An 18,565-nucleotide genomic window follows, 5' to 3' on the forward strand; every position below is an offset into this window, starting at 1 on the left:
AATATGGTACATACAGTAAGTACCATAAATAATAACTTGAATAAATAAAATAAATATTATAAGAATGCTGCTAAAAGCCTACTTCCTAATAACCTTTATTCGCGAAAAAATCATTAAATTCGGTCCAGTACTTTTGGATTCTATTCAATATTTTCCTCTTTATAATATAAGTCTACTAAACTATTATAATAAAAACATTGCAAGTTTATAAGCATACTGCGGTCTGGGACCATCGCTAAAACGGCTAAAACTAAGCATATGCATCGAAATGTTATGGAAGCTATTCATGCATTATGTAACTGCATATTTACATTAACTTAACTGTACTTTTGTTATACTATAGTCAGCAAGGTATTCAACTAATTAGACTTTCAAAATTAGATGTAGGTAGTATAAGATTGCGCTCAAATTATTATTATAATTATTGTATCTAATGATTTTTTAAGTTCCACTTTATTTTATGTTCCACAGCTATGCTTACCTTATATAGTTAATTAAAAATAATAGAAAAAATGTGTATTATAAATTAAATTAAATTTAACAATATTAAAATCATGATACGTTAAAATATAATTCAATAAATCGATTGCCTTTTCGCCTTACATGAATTTTCATTAACACACACACGAATACGCAAACACACATAGCTACGTTTACAGTTTACTTACATATACACACACATACTCACGTACGCACTACACACGCACACACACGTATATCATATACACGCACACAAGCTCGTTCCCTTTTCACTTCTATGGGCAACTACCGCCCCAGCAAATACAAAATGGCGCATTTTTCTATAATTCACTCAGCAACGCTCGGAGAAATTGCAATTTTGCTTTCAATTTGAGCCGCTCTTCGTTTGTTTAGGATGTTTAGAATATCTGCTGTTATTTCTTTCACTCTTATTGCTTTGGTGTGACGCTCAGTGAAAATTCAATATAAAATCAAGTATGTGTATAAAATAAGGAAGTTACCTACGTAATTGGTCATAGTTAAAAAGTACTTATTAATGTATCATTATAAACCTACATTATGGAATGAACAAGGCTGCATTCTTTTAGTTATCATCCTGTTTTAACCCCTGAGAGAGAACTACTACAACGTCTACTAAATGTAATAATCATCACTACATAGTATAAAACAAAGTCGCTTTCTCTGTCCCTATATCCCTATGTCCCTTTGTATGCTTAAATCTTTAAAACTACGCAACGGATTTTGATGCGGTTTTTTAAAATAGATAAAGTGATTCAAGAGGAAGGTTTTAGTATATAATTTATTAGGTTTTAGACAAAGCGGGCGAAGCCGCGGGCGGTAAGCTAGTAACATATAAAACAAGAGATTTCCAAACAGATATTTAGTTTAAAATTTTCTGAGATTTTTCGCTCGATTAAAATATATAAGATTTCTCTATAGATTAGAAAATTTAAGATTAGAAGCGACTTACAGTTCCTACCTATCGTTATACCGTAAATCTATTTAGCTCTAACGGCGAACACCTGTGCCCTACGACATGTCCTTGCGATCTGGTTATAGCAGGTGACCTAGATAATGCTTAGATTTCTTTTAAACTATAAGAAGTCTGTTATCAGGAAATTTCAGATTTATTTATTTTTATGTTCTAGGGTTTGGATGCAATAAAATATTATTATTTATTTAGATTGTTTGTTGTTGCTATTTTAATACCATCCAAATTTAACATAGTTGAAAAATGTTGAAAAAAATGTAGGTATGCACAATATATTATGCTCTCAGTTTTTAGTTTTGTATTGAAATATAAATGTATGAGAATTCAAATAATAAATTTTAAACCAGTTGCAGAGTGGAGAACAATGCTCTTGCCTGTTGTAAAATCTACTTATTATGCAATATTATAGTTTGCAATGCAAGAAATTAAAAAAAAATTTAAGCTTTTTATATAAATTGATAAAAATAATGCCCTTAGGCACAGCTCGTATAGAATAATTTAAAAACTTGCAGCTTTTAAATTGCTTTTAAACTTCTTTATTGAAGCGATACTACTCTATATGCGTGTTATGAATATTAATTATTAATATAAAAACGTTCACATATCTGTCGTAAAATGTTAATTTTAACATCATGTAAAATATAAATATTTGTTCTCGTAATTACAATGTATCTGTCTGTTTATGACTTTATTGTTACTTACCTAATCGTTGTACTTTCTAATTCTAGGCTTAGGCTTAGCCTGAGTACTACAATGTATTAATGTGAGAATATGCTATAGATACTTAAAATTATTGTATTGAGGAGAATATTGTCAGTATTTGTGCATGTTTGTTCAGTTTGAGAAATTGTATGCATATAGCGTAAACGTAAAATAATAATTTGCATATAATTTTGGAACGATTATATTGTCAAACACAAAAAATAATATAATAAATAGCTAAAGTCAACACATTTTTCAAAATTTAAAAAGCGATGTAATCAAGAGTTATTATTTTCGAGTAATCGAGTAATCAAAACCACCTAAACAGAATTAAAACTATGTTACGCAAAAATACTCACAAAAAAACACATTATCTTATTAATATAAGCGTAGAAAATTAATCAAGAGCCTTTGTCGATACAAGCCGGTCCATTATCCGACTTATGGTAAAGAGCCGTCAACTTAATTAATCATAATTAATTGATATTCACTAGTAACACTGTAATATTTTAATTAATCTCTGCCTCATTTTCGAGGATATTAAGATTTTGGAGATCTTTTTGTTAATGAACTGTATTTGATAATAATGTTATTGGGATAGTATTTATCTTTATATTATTTTATCTTTTGAGATTTAAAGATTAATTAAATTAAGAAACTTTGAGAAGGACAGTATTTATTTTCCGTTGGTAATACAATTATTGAGGGTGAAATAGATATTATTGATTGACTCGTGTTTTGCTTTGTGTTGTCATTTTACTACTTTTATTTTAAAACATGCTTAATTTTTAAATACATAACTTCCACGATAACGCCTGCACTGCAATCTAAAAATAAAGTACTCAATGTTATAATTAGGTATAAAAATGTAAAAATAACTGAAAAGAGTCATCTAGAAGCGAGCTTCAACTTCAAGATACTTTGCTTTGCGTAGCCAACACCTCGTCTAATATGACCACTCACATATTTTTTATTCAGTCGAAATATATTTCTAAAAAGTACATATATCTCGATGTTCTAAAATTGTATTTTTGTCGCAAACAAATTGTGAACTTTTCCGAATCGTCCGTTAGCTGTAGTAGGTTGCGAATTGACGGAGGCCCGGTAAGGATGGACTTATTTTTACGTAGTTTCTGGAATAAAGAAAACTATAGCAACCGTATACTTTTGGATATAAAAGAAGCAATTAAAAGACGACCAGTTTATATTGAAACTATATACCTACCAACTGTATACAGACAATATAAATTTATTATGCTACATGATACAATATTGTTCGAATTATAACATGAACAAAAAATTACGAAAACAAAATCGCCACAATTCCAAAAGACTAGCCGTATACAGGATGATTTAAACAATTCGACTTCGATATTAACATATTATCTAAATGGTTACTTTTGACTCCAAGTGTGTAAAAATCTTCTTAAAAACACAATGCAATCCACACACTAACACGAACACAAGTTATCGGTACCAACCAATAACATCACAAATCATCGGAGCGAAATTGCTTCGAGCATTATAATAAAAACATACCTCTTGCTGATGGTTCAGCTTTGTTTTTTGTCAAAACATTATTTCTTATTTTTATGTGATTCTTGTGCCAAGGAAAATACATTAGATTAGATGTTTAGGATTCCAGCAGTATCTCGAAGATAGATTGGCGGCTGTCGGGAGAAAATGTTAGGTCAGGTTGGCTCGTCCTTTTCGATTTCGATTTTTTCGCTGATGTCGGTAAAGAGTTGGCAAATCAACTTTTGACTAAAAATCTTAATTTGGTAAGGAACCCTGCTCCAAACACGACTAACCTAAACAGCTCTTCTTTCGTTCTTCTAAAAACCGATGTCAGTGAAGTTAAAACAATAATCACGACGTTAAAATCTGATAGTGCCCCAGGGTGGGACAAAATACCTACAAAATTTCTTAAAATTTGCTCTTCTATTGTAGCTCCTGCTATTTGTCACTTAGCGAACTTATGTTTTAGTACAGGTATATTCCCTGCTCAGCTGAAAAAGTCAGTAGTTGTTCCGGTGTATAAGGGTGGGGATGGATCCGATGTCAATAATTATCGCCCCATCTCAGTTCTGCCAGCAATCTCTAAAGTTATCGAAAAGCTCATTAATAGTAGACTCCTTAATTACTTTGAAAAATATAACATCTTCTCTGACTCACAGTTTGGGTTCAGGCGCGGTCTTTCAACCGAAGATGCTGTGTTGAAATTAACATCTCTTATATCTGACAGACTGGATGAAGGCAAAAAATGTTTGGCTGTTTTTCTAGACCTGAAAAAGGCCTTTGACACCGTTTCCATCCCTATTCTTATCCGTAAGCTGGAGCATGCAGGCATTCGTGGTACACCCCTTAATCTAATGGAAAGTTATTTAACAGAGCGGACTCAATGTGTAAAAATAGAAAATTATATTAGCTGCGATAGAGGCGTTACCTGTGGTGTGCCACAGGGAAGCGTTCTCGGACCAACGCTCTTTTTAGTCTATATCAATGATCTCACTAATTTAAGTATATTAAATGGAAAAATCTACTCTTACGCAGATGATACGGCGATAGTGTTTAGTGGGAATTCATGGCTTTCTGTATTTAACGCGGCACAGATAGGTATTTCTAAAATTTCTGATTGGTTAATAAGTAATCTCCTCACTTTAAACATTAAAAAAACTAATTACATATGCTTCTCAATTAATAATAAAACACAACCTAATCCTAATCTTAACCTTAAGCTCCACGAATGTGACGGAACTAATAATTTAAATTGTACTTGCGACACTATTGAAAAAGTTTTTACTACAAAATATCTCGGGATCATACTTGATCACCGCTTATCTTGGCATTCACACATTGATTATATGAACGAAAGAGCACGGAAATTAATCTGGATCTTTAAATCTTTGAGACATGTAACTTCACATAAGCTTAGGAATCAAATATACAAGTCCTTAGTTCAATCAATCTTAGCATATTGTATTCCTATCTGGGGGGGAGCTAACAAATCTAAATTCATAGAAATGGAGCGTGTGCATAGGTGTCTTCTGAAAGTCATGTATCAAAAACCTCGCCGTTTTCCAACGACAGATCTGTATAAACTATGTGATATTCTATCAGTCAGACAACTATACATCTTACTTATTACAATAAAAACACACAAAAAAACACCATTTATTTATACCACAGTGGAGGGAAGAAGAAGGAAGGAGGTAATTAAAACTCGCTGTACCAAAACTGTTTTTGCCAGACGCCAGTACTCAGCTAACTCAGCTTATATATATAATCATCTAAATAAATTATTTAACATTAATAGACTAACTTGTTGTGATTTAAAAAATAAAATAATGAATTGGCTAAAAACACTAAATTATGATGACACAGAAAACCTTCTTGCTACGTCATGCACTGTGTAATTTATTACTTTTATATTATTTATTTAACTATAACCACGTGTAATCATTAGCTGGTAAATATTAATTGCTATTTCAATTCGTTAACTCACAAACTCGTGCTCATACATAAACCGACAAATCCAAACACACACACACACACACACACACACACACACACACACACACACACAACACAATACACAAACACATCACACACACACAATCATACACTCCACACTTAACTATTAATATTTAGTTATTAACAGTTTATTTTTTTCATGTAGATAACCTATTTTAAGTTAAGGAAGAGCGGGTCCTCCTGACACAGGTTTTATCTTAAACTTACTAGGAGGGCCCTACTACTCCAAATTGTGTAAAATTTAGAAAGGAAATAAACTATTTTGATTTTTGATTTTTGATTTTTTGATTATGTAACTGCATATTTACATTAAGGCCGTGTACGCGGTCCGTGCGCTGTTTGGCTCAAATATGTGATTTTTCAAACCAGATTGTCCATCAACCACTTATCTTACAAACATATGAATTACTAATAATTTTAGGAAATTTTATTGTCTATGTAGTTAGTTAAGAGTTTTTTTCAATTAATACAGTATTTCTGAATACCATCAAGATAACTGAGCCGATGATTACTTGATTTCACTTTTAGTGTCAATTTCGAAGCTAAAAATATCTGAAATTGCTGACAGATCTAACACACAATTATTTTTAACTAACTGCAAAGATCCTTATTAAAATAGTTAGTTAAAAGATTTTTTTATTTTGGACTCCTAACTTACGAAATTAAAATCCGAACAATGTGATTTTTTTTAGAAATTATAGTCGACAAAATGATTATTTTCACCAAGATATTTGACTTAATTGAATATAATTTATACATATTGCAATAAAAGAATGTCTTACTTATAAGATAAAATTTAAAAAATCAACTAAGGTACCTCTATTATTTTTCTACAATTTTTTTTAAAGTACTATAAAACACTGCGCGTGACCCGATTAAAATCAGTCGGCAGCGAGCCTTTCCACAGAGAGGACATGTTGCTCGGCGCTCTCCTGTGGACCTATGCTGTTCATAGTAAAAGGATAGCGCAAGCCGCGATCTACCGTAATAGATCGCGGAGTTTTTGACTTGCGTTAAATAGAATATGCGCTCTTAACTTAACTGTGCTTTTGTTATACTATAGTCAGCAAGTTGTTCAACTAATTAGACTTTCAAAATTAGATGTAGGTAGTATAAGATTGCGCTCAAATTATTATTATAATTATTGTATCTAATGATTTTTTAAGTTCCACTTTACACAGATATGCTAACCTTATATAGTTAATTAAAAATAATAGAAAAAATGTGTATTATAAATTAAATTAAATTTAACAATATTAAAATCATGATACCTTAAAATATAATTCAATAAATCGATTGCCTTTTCGCCTTACATGAATTTTCATTATACACACACACGAATACGCAAGCACACATAGCTACGTTTACAGTTTACTAACTTATACGCACTCATGCATGCACGCACACACATACGTACATAATCATACACACGCATGCACACAAACACACCCATATGTAATCATATACACGCACACAAGCTCGTCCCTTTTCACTTCTATGGGCAACTACCGCCCCAGCAAATACAAAATGGCGCATTTTTCTATAATTCACTCAGCAACGCCCGGAGAAATTGCAATTTTGCTTTCAATTTGAGCCGCTCTTCGTTTGTTTAGGATGTTTAGAATATCTGCTGTTATTTCTTTCACTCTTATTGCTTTGATGTGACGCAGCGTCAGCCAAAATTCAATATAAAATCAAGTATGTGTATAAAATAAGGAAGTTACCTACGTAATTGGTCATAGTCAAACAGTACTTATTAATGTATCATTATAAACCTACAATAAGGAATGAACAAGGCTGCATTCTTTTAGTTATCATCCTGTTTTAACCCCTGAGAGAGAACTACTACAACGTCTACTAAATGTAAAAATAACAATTAAAATTAGAAATTTCCAAACAGATATTTAGTTAAAATTTTCTGAGATTTTTCGCTCGATTAAAATATATAAGATTAACTGTAATTTCTCTATAGATTAGAAAATTTAAAATTAGAAGCGACTTACAGTTCCTACCTATCGTTATACCGTAAATCTATTTAGCTCTAACGGCGAACACCTGTGCCCTACGACATGTCCTTGCGATCTGGTTATAGCAGGTGACCTAGATAATGCTTAGATTTCTTTAAAACTATAAGAAGTCTGCATCAGGAAGCTTGCTCATTTTAGACTTATTATTATGTCCTTGGGTTAAGGTGCATAAAATATTGTTATTTATTTCGATTATTTGTTTTTTCTTGCAATTACATGTAAATCACACTAATCCTACTAATATTATAAATGCGAAAGTTTGTGAGGATGTGTGTGTATGCGTGTGTGTGTTTGTTACTCTTTCACGCAAATAAAAAATTTAGCTCACATACAGAGGGTAACTTGGATTAACACATAGGGTAGGTTTTATCCCGGAAATCCCACGGGAACGGGAACTAAGCGGGTTTTCCTTTGAAAACGCGGGCGAAGCCGCGGGCGGAATTCTAGTTTAATATATTTGAAAATGGTATGTATGTAGGTATGAACAATATATTATGCTCTCAGTTTTTAGATTTGTATTGAAATATAAATGTAGGAGTATTTAAATAATAAATTTGAAACCAGTGTGGAGAACAATACTCTTGCCTGTTGTAAAATCTACATATTATGCAATATAGTTAACTTAAGTAAGTTAAGCAAGAAATTTAAGGAAGCAAAGAATTTAATTTTTTATTCATAAAAAAGCTTTTTAAATAAATTGATTTAAATATTGCTTTTTGGGCACAGCTGGTAGGTATAGAATAATTTAAAAACTTACAGCTTTTAAACTTCTTTATTGAAGCGATACGACTCAATATGCGTGTTATGAATATTAATATAAAAACGTTTACATATAAATATTAATTTAAACATCGTATAAAACATAAAACATGTTTACTTTTGTAATTACAATGTCTTCGTTCTGTTTATTACTTCATTGTTAATCACACTTGAAGCCTAGAATTAATGTGGGAATATTCTATAGATACTCCTTATAATTATAATATTAGGGAAAATATTTTAAGTATGTTTGTTAATTTTGAGAAATTTTATGCATAAAGCGTAACCGTAAAATAATAATTTGCATATACATAATTTAATAAATTGAATGTAAAATGGCAAAAATCAACACTTTTTACAGATTAAAAACGCAATCTATTCAAGTTTTTCCTTTTATTTGAATGAATGAAGGAATGAAATACTCTCTATTGTACATAATATGTATATTATACAGAAATAAAGTTTCTTACATAGTTAAGATAACTTATAATAGAGATGTACAAAGAGCGGCTTTATCGCTCGTGAGCGATTTCTTCCAAGCAACTCGATGGAGATAGATATTATCATCATCATCATCATCAGCTCATATACGTTCCCACTGCTGGGACACGGGCCTCCTATGAGGGAGATAAATATAGTGAACAAGAATTAAAGAGTAGAATAAGACAAGGAAAGAAGAAAGAGTAAACATAGAAAAGTATAATTTTATAATTTGATCAAGTAACACTAACAGCGTTAAAACTATGTACTACAACAACCTTAACATAGTTAAAACAACGTTACGCAAAAATACTCACAAAAAGACACATTATCTTATTAATATAAGCGTAGAAAATTAATCAAGAGCCTTTGTCGATACAAGCCGGTCCATTATCCGACTTATGGTAAAGAGCCGTCAACTTAATTAATTATAATTAATTGATATTCACTAGTAACACTGTAATATTTTAATTAATCTCTGCCTCATTTTCGAGGATATTAAGATTTTGGAGATCTTTTTGTTAATGAACTGTATTTGATAATAATGTTATTGGGATAGTATTTATCTTTATATTATTTTATCTTTTAAGATTTAAAGATGAATTATTTTAGAGAATTTTTTAAATATATAGATGTAAACTTTGAGAAGGAATGTATTTATTTTTCGTTGATAAAATTGGGGGTGAAATGGATATTATTAATATTATGTTTTGCTGTGTTGTCATTTTACTACTTTTATTTTAAAACATGCTTATTTTTTAAATACATAACTTCCACGATAACGCCTGCACTGCAATCTAAAAATAAACTACTCAATGTTATAATTAGGTATAAAAATGTAAAAATAACTGCAAAGAGTCATCTAGAAGCGAGCTTCAAGATACTTTGCTTTGCGTAGCCAACACCTCGTCTAATATGACCACTCACATATTTTTTATTAAGTTGAAATATATTTCTAAAATTGTATTTTTGTCGCAAACAAATTGTGATCTTTTCCGAATCGTCCGTTAGTAGTAGGTTGCGAATTGATGGAGCCCCGGTAAGGATGGACTTTGTCGATTTATTTTTACGTAGTTTCTGGAATAAAGAAAATTATAGCAACCGTATACTTTTGGATATAAAAGAAGCAATTAAAAGACGACCAGTTTATATTGAAAGTACTAAATACCAACTGAATACATAGACAATATAAATTTCTTATGCTACATGATAAAATATTATTCGAATTATAACATGACAAAAAAAAATCGCCGCAATACAAAAAGACTAGCCATAATGTCATAAACAGGATGATTTAAACAATTCGACTTCGATATTAACATATTATCTAAATGGTTACTTTTGACACTACATTAATTTCAAACAAAAATTTTTTTCAACAGCGAGTGTGTAAAAATCTTCTTAAAAACACAATGCAATCCACACACTAACACGAACACAAGTTATCGGTACCAACCAATAACATCACAAATCATCGGAGCGAAATTGCTTCGAGCATTATAATAAAAACATACCTCTTGCTGATGGTTGAGCTTTGTTTTTTGTGAAAACATTATTTCTTATTTTTATGTGATTCTTGTGCCAAGGAAAATACATTAGATTGGATGTTTAGGATTCCAGCAGTATCTCGAAGATAGATTGGCGGCTGTCGGGAGAAAATGTTAGGTCAGGTTGGCTCGTCCTTGAATAATTTATTAGGCTGAGTGCTGATAGAAATAGACGGGGTATTTTAAAGTATTGTATAGTTAAGCTTTTTTCTGTGAGTGTATTTTTTATTTAATTTCTTATAAGTATTCTAATGTAATTAGTTTTAAGTTTTTAAATGAGAAGAACAATTATTTAAGCCCAACAGTCAGGTTATTCTTTTGTTGAGAAATTTTTGAAGAATAGAAAAAATCGACCACGAGGTGGAATTGGACCCTACGTCTTTTTTGCCTCACCATTTCTTCAAACCTTTAAAGATTTCTCATTAAAAGCAATTGAATGCTATAAAAAATTTAATATTCAGTCTTTTATTTATATTCATTGAAAGTAAGATCTTAGTTCTTATTAAAGTAAACTACATGAATAATAATCCCTAATGAGTGCAAAATCCGCGTAATTGAAAAAGAAACCTATACAGTATCGCATGTAGGATATTAAAAAATAAAGGCTGAACTTGATGAAGCTTACATTTTTTCATAATAATATTTAAAATAGTATAGGTACAGTAAATCCAGTACAACCTTATGAAAAAAGAAAGTTTATTCCAACATACAGTACACATAATTTAAAACTACAGACTTATAACTGTTTCTTCTACAGATTTTTATAATTAACTTGAATGATGAAAATAGAATGAGAATTAAAAGCAAAAGAATAGTTATTTAACGAATTTGTTAAAATACAGCTAAAAAATTACACACAAGTCAAATCAATACAAAAACCTGTAAAAATAATGATTCCCTTACAAACGTAGAAGATTCGAAACGATACAAACCCAAGGTTGGCAAACAAAGCCACACAGAATGAAATGGGTCAGGCAATTCGATAAATAATGCATCACATACATTATGCCACGGGCAAGCAGGTTTTTGTATCTTCAAATATCAGATATCCTGGGAATTTATCGTGGCCAAGGATCCGGGTTGATTTTTAGGAATTCATTTGAGAGGTATTGCTGGTATATATTATTGGTAAAATCCTTGATAATTGGCCCTTTCTCAGAATAAAAAGTAAAAGCTTGTGTTTGTTACTCTATCATGTTGAAATAGCTGTTTCGATGTGTACATAGAATTTGGCACAGAGATAGTCTGTATAGGCAAGTTTTTACGTTTCTATAGTGAGAAGATATTATATACAGTTTTTTCATATACAATTCGGTTTTTTTTAGAAGCATGGCTCTCCAAATACCACAGGGAAGTCACTGACACCCTCTCAAGTGTTGAAGTGGCGTACACTGAATGGCTTACTCCTTCCATACTTACACAATACACATATATGCGCATATTTTTTATTTTTTGCTGAAAAACAAACTTGGAAATTTAATGTGATTCGATATCTGAAGTGGTCATGAATCTAAGGTGTCGTCACGGTAAGACGAAAGACACAGGTTCGAATCGCGTCTCCTGGTTTCATTCTTTCAATTTTTTTCAAATGTTTATAAATAGCTATAAACGAAATTAATCATATTTATTTATAGGTTAATTCATTGAAATTCTACGAATTAAATCAAACACTGATTGCATATGATGTAATAAATTATGTTTAAATAACTTTAAAACTAAATTCGGTTTTATTTACTTCGTTAGTTTGTAATTCAATTCTAGTAATTGCTAATTGCATTTGAAATGGACTAAATGATAATTTCGATATCCGTTAATATATTAAATTAATTAATCGTATTCATTTTATAATGAAATCGAACAAATTCTGTTATGTATTTAAACGGTAAAATCAATGGAGCTAAATACACTTTTCATTAAATTATTGGATGGATATAAATAGTTTAACACAATTTTAATCATAATTTTGATGAACCTAAATGAAGATTCATCATTTCATTATATTACACTAGTGGTCCGCCCCGGCTTCGCCCGTGGTACCTACATGTTTAAACTATCCTATCTCTCAAGTTGGATCGAACTGCACATGGTGTGCGAATTTTATTATAATCGGTTAAGTGGTTTAGGAGTCCATTGAGGACAAACATTGTGACACGAGATTTATATATATTAAGATTGAACGATAGTCTCTCTATAACCACTGTGGCGAGCTTTTTATTTTGCCACATATTTTAAAAAATACCACATATGTTTATTACAGAAAATCACAACACAGCAATAGTTTTAACATTTTGATACAAACAAAACACAAAAACGAAAGAATCTCTATTAATTTCGATCACCACCATTACAAGCAAAAAAGAATATTAATAATAACTCCCTTATTAAGAATTTGTATCATGTTCTTGTCTCGTAAAGCTTAAAGGTGACAGACTGAACTCATGAAGTTAATGAATACCGACCTACTTTCTGAGGCAGTATGGGTTCTGACACAAATCAAACGCACTCGCGGTATAGCACATGTCTTTATCTATGACCGAGTTGTGTGTCTCACAATTTTCAAAAGAAACGAAAGAGACAGAATGTTTCTTGTCTAGCGTTACGTCATCGATTATGTAAACTACGTATATACGTTACATGTGTTTGAAATAATAGTAAGAATAGAAATATAAATATAAATAAAAGATAGCATTTTACCATAAAGACGTAAAATCCATGAAAATCATTACTATAAATAAATGTGAGCAGTCAGTTTGTTGCCTGAACTAGAAGATAATTGAATAACCATATAATAAAAATGAATAAAAAATTGATAAATGAATAAAAAATAGATGAAACAAATCTGAATGATGCTCTACAAATAGAGTTAGATGTATTATAATTATCTAATTTTGGTTCATACCTACTGTGACATGTATTTTTTTATTTATTTTACTATGTATTATATTGTTTAACTAAATATTTAAAAAAATAACCGAAACACTAAAATATACCAAACAAAAACTTTAAGGCCGGCGATAGGAACACAATTCATAACTGTATAAAACAACAAAGACCGGCTGTACCCTTGTCAATGTCGCCGGCAATTTGACTTTTAATATATCATTTAAAACGAGAAAAGTTAATTCTCTCTTCATTTTCAGATATTTACATACTTCCCGGCGATTATTTTTGGTTTTTTAATGCAACATGTCGCTAAATAGATGTAGCTAGTCATTTGTTAAAGTTGAAATCCAGTTCATTAACCTGAAACATTTAAAGTTAAACATTTATTTTTACAATACTATATACAGTAGAAACACTTTTGAGTTCTTTAGATTTAAATCTAGTTGACTGACTCAGACTCATTTTGTCTATATTTTATATATGTTAATTTTTTAGTGAAATTTGAAATTTTTACAATTATTATTTAAATTCGCTTGGAAATAAAACCAAAACACCAAAAATCATGAAAATCCATTCAAATGCTTGATGCATGATTTATTGGTGTCACACTAAACAAACTTTTTTTATAAAAACAATACATTTTTTATGTAAGACGTGAATTAGTCTAAGATCTACAGATAATAAAATGAAATTTGAAATGGTTTATGCTACCATAAACCATATTGACGACTCACGCACTAGATATTAAATTTACGACGATTTTGCAAATCGACTTCCTATCCTTTTTGATCCTATAATATTATGCAGCATATGTCTCATTGACGCTATTATAAGAAAACTGCCTTATTTTTAATATTAAAGTAATCAAAGTATACCGTAAATACATCTTTGGTTTTTTGTTAAAATAAAAAAAATATACAGCAGATTTACAAGGTTTTTTTTAACTACAGTTTGTTCTTAAAATAAAACATTCGTTTCAAATTCGTGGTAATCTTTCAATTTTAAATGCAGCGTAAAACCAAATACAATGGTTTACTTGTAAATTGTAATTGGTATATTTGCGTGTTTTTGCATATAAATTTCATGATAATTTTATTAACCAAATTTATATGGATTGTATTTATTTAGACCCCTTTTCACAGTTAACTGTGGCTAATTGTATTAAGTTAGATATTGTGTTTGTTCACGTACCAGCCATTTGAGAAAATGGCGGCATTATAAGCGTGAAATATAATTGTTTACATTATTTAAACAACACTCCTGTATATTTTTGGATGTTTCTGGATTGTCAACAATGTTAAATGGTTCAAAAGCTTTTGATTAAATTTTGCATACAGATAGTTTTTCACAGCATTAGTCGAATCTCAAGTAATTACGATAAATAATAGGTATTTCATATTAAATTTTCGTACACATTAATAACATACACTAAAATTATTAGGAAATTGCTCAGTTAAATTACTTTCGTGTCCATAATTGGCATTCAAAATATAAAGCCTACATTTAAAATTCAATTTTGATCCATTATTATTTTCTCTGAATAGAAAACAGGTTAAAAATTAATTCCGAGATTTTTCATTTTTGCAACCAAATGTCGAGAAGTAATTATTTTTTGACATTTAATCCATCAGTCCTCGGAATCACAGACACAATAGAAAATCTATTGTGTCGCGCCCCGATCGGGCCTTACGGTGGTCAATGGGTTAATTAGTGATGACATGAAGGAATTGCACTGCTATTCAAAAAATGTAATTTTTTTACGAAGAAACGATATGACTGGCAATTTACTTAAATTTAAAATATTGTTAATTTTCATTTAAGTATACGATGACATTGTAATAACGTAATAAAAAAATAAATAATAAACAAATAAAATTCCAGTAACTTTATAAACAATGCTAATTATTATAAGTAAAGTATTAATCCCTTCAAAGATAAGAATCACAATTGCCTTAATTGTAAAGAAATTTATAGACAAAAATGGAATTCTTTAAGATTATTAAAACAAAGTTTTGGATAACTCGATTCGTTTTAATTGACGTCAGAAACTGGGGGATTAGTCTGAAAATGAATTAAAAGAATAATAAAGTTGAATTTATTAATTTCCAACATCTTTATTTCAGCTGTAACAAATTACTGAGACGCTTATAAGATCGCAATTCCGAATAACATCCAAACCAGATGGTCCAAATTGTTAACTTTATTCATCTCGAGAACAAAGCAATCGTTCAAGTATAAAAAACAATACTCCACGAATGAAAAAGTAATATCAATATCTCATTTTCGTTCTTTGTTCCAGATAATGAAAGCGTTTGGTACCGTTTCACGGATGCCTTGAGGCAATATGAAATTGAAACGAAGTCTGGACGTGCGGCTGATCGCGCTGTGTACGACGTGCATCATCCTGCCGGCCATCGCCTGCCCCTCCCAGTGCGTCTGCAAGTGGAAGAACGGAAAGCGGTACGTCGAATGTACCGACAAAGAGTTAAAGGCGATCCCCGACTCGCTAGACTCCGAAACACAAGTGCTCGACTTCACCGGCAATGATTTGCAAGTACTCCAAAAGGAAACATTCCATAAACTCGGTCTGTTGGACTTACAGAAAATTTATCTTCAGAGATGTCGGCTGCAGAAAATCGATAGCCTCGCGTTCAGGGGACTCGCCAATTTAGTCGAGTTAGATCTTTCCAATAATTACATCACAGTCATCCCGTCTAGCAACTTCGTCTTTTTCCCATCTCTAATGAGACTCTCTTTGAACAACAACCCAGTTACGAATATAAAAGCGCACTGTTTCCAACATCTGTTCTATTTGAATACGTTAGAGCTGAGTAATTGTAAAATCGAAAGTATAGAACCGGAGGCCTTCGCCGGCTTGAAGCACTTGGAATGGCTCAGATTGAACGGTAATAGGTTATCAAATATTCAAGGCGATAATTTGTTCCCCGATACGTTGCGGGGTATCGATCTTCAGAGTAATAATTGGAACTGCGATTGTCATTTGAGAGATTTACATAACTGGCTATCGAATTTCAATATGCCACACGCCGTCGAGCCAATTTGCTCGCAACCTGAGCGGTTGAAAAAACGCACAATCACAAGTGTCGACGAATTCGATTTGGCTTGCTTGCCGAAAATCACCCCTACGACCACGTACATAGAGACTGGCGTCGGGAATAACGTAACACTGGAATGTCTAGTGAAGGCCGTGCCAGAAGCGAAAATACAATGGTTTTATCAAGGGCAGCTTATTCGTAATTATTCAACGTCCGCCGCTGAGCCCCATCATGTTTTCCACGTGGAGAACGGCGTTATTGATAAAAAGAGCGAACTGTATATTTACAATATCGGAAGCGATGACAATGGTACTTATTCATGCATCGCGGAGAATTCCGCGGGGAGGTCACGAACAAACTATACCATTAAAATTCTTATTAAAGAGGAACCCGTGGTTATTGTCGTGACATTCCCACATAGACATTTAGTAGTTATAATAACAGTGATATTTTTAATTATCGTATTACTTATAGCCATAATTGCGGTTGTGCTATTAAAATTTAAAACTGATACGCGCAGTCGTAAGAAGAAGGAGAGTGGTAAGGACGTAGCGTTATGTAACCAAATGTTGCCCTCGAGCCGAGGCAACGGATCTTTGCCCAAGAACAATGGCAGCGTTATAGTGAACGCACATTCGCATCACGCGCTGCATTATACAGTGCAAACAAACCGAGATTTCGAGTCGAGCGACACGTATCAAAGCAATAACATGAAAGGCTTTGTCGACAGAAATCCTGACCTAATTAGCGACGCGGAAACGGTCGCAAACAACGCACAGAATGAGAACACAGTGTTATCGGTGTACAAAACGCAAACTGCAAACGATAGCTTTGAAGAGGAAACCGCATTTACTGCGCCAGTGCAACGACAAGTGACTTGGCAGGATCAACAGACTGTAAATAGCATGAGTTTGCCTCAAAACGCAATGTACCAGCATTCCGCTGACGTCCACTTGAACCCTGGTTGTTTCCTTGATAGTGAGGGTTATCCGTTTGACTATGGGCTTCCAAAACATCCGTGTCGAGCGCCAATTATGTCTAATTATTCAGTTGTTGGGCCATTTTACCAGACTCTACCGCACAATCGGGCAAAAGGGCCAAAGCTCGCATGTAAATTTGCTAAAGACACGGAGTTCAATGCCACTCCGCCGCCGTGTGCAAACTTTGAAATATTCAATGGAACAAATGTGAGGCGCACTTTAGAAGGATATCCCGTACCGAGGAATCGCCAAATAGCATTTGTAGGGAATGGAACAGTGTATTACAATGAAGAATTTGTGCCTTCGCCGCCTGAAGGATACAAAACTGAGCCAGTACAGTGTTGTGCCCCGCAGGAAACCTGTCCCGCTTGGAACCCCAAGGGTACTTGTGCCGTGATGGTGCCTATGGGGATTGCGGAAACTCCGGGCCGGTGCTATCAAGTGGAAACGCGATGTGTAGACACGCAAACTACGGACACGAGAGTGCCGGGCGAGGGCACCGAAAACGTTCTAAAACCACTGCCACAAGTTTCTAACGCTAAATGCGCCTCTGATATATGTTCGGAAAGCCCCGACGAGGGGTATGTTGGCGACGCTAACGACATCTGACGACGTCGTCGCAACGATAACGCGTAAACAGGGCAATTTAGACGCTAGTAAAGTGATAAAGCGACTGAATATGAAAATAGTAATGTATATACGAAGTGTACAGTGCACGTGCGGTATTTTTTACATTTGCATTGTCATATGAAGTGACTTTTTTACCGAATATTGCATTAAGATAACGTTTTTGTTCACCAAAGTTTTCTAGTCTCATGATCTCATGTATGTACCATATTATTTGTTTTACATAATGTTTCATACCTCATCATTAAAATCATGCAATGTGCCAAGTTGGAAATAGTTCTAGTTTCCTAGAATAGATTAAATTTACGCCTAAACAATTTGTTATTCGGTAAGTATTTCTGTTATTGCACTCGAGAGAAAATTGGTTTTTAACCCTTAATTACTCGCGTCCATTTAGTTACACTTACGCTCGCGTGGGGTATATTTAACCCCAATTTTAAAGGTACAATAAAACATATTCTTAATGACATACTTTTATTTTTATTATAAAAATTAGAAA

At 32.3% G+C, this 18,565-nt stretch overlaps 1 protein-coding gene across 1 annotated transcript in view; it reads left to right on the top strand.

Annotated features, from left to right (window-relative positions):
• Positions 1-18,244, top strand: part of kek2 (leucine-rich repeat, immunoglobulin-like domain-containing kekkon 2 protein) — a 90,753-nt gene extending 72,509 nt beyond the window's left edge. Inside the window, exon 2 of the mRNA XM_090101546.1 lies at positions 15,703-18,244. Within this exon, the coding sequence (XP_089957672.1) occupies positions 15,748-18,048 (2,301 nt within the window). The 5' untranslated portion in view covers positions 15,703-15,747 and the 3' untranslated portion in view covers positions 18,049-18,244. The remainder of the gene's footprint in view (positions 1-15,702) is intronic.
• Positions 18,245-18,565: the final 321 nt, after the last annotated feature.

This window comes from Colias eurytheme, chromosome 4 (genome assembly GCF_061535395.1).
Source record: "Colias eurytheme isolate Ceu_HAF_F1 chromosome 4, ilColEury1 Martin Lab GWU primary, whole genome shotgun sequence".
NCBI classification, from domain to species: Eukaryota; Metazoa; Arthropoda; class Insecta; order Lepidoptera; family Pieridae; genus Colias; species Colias eurytheme.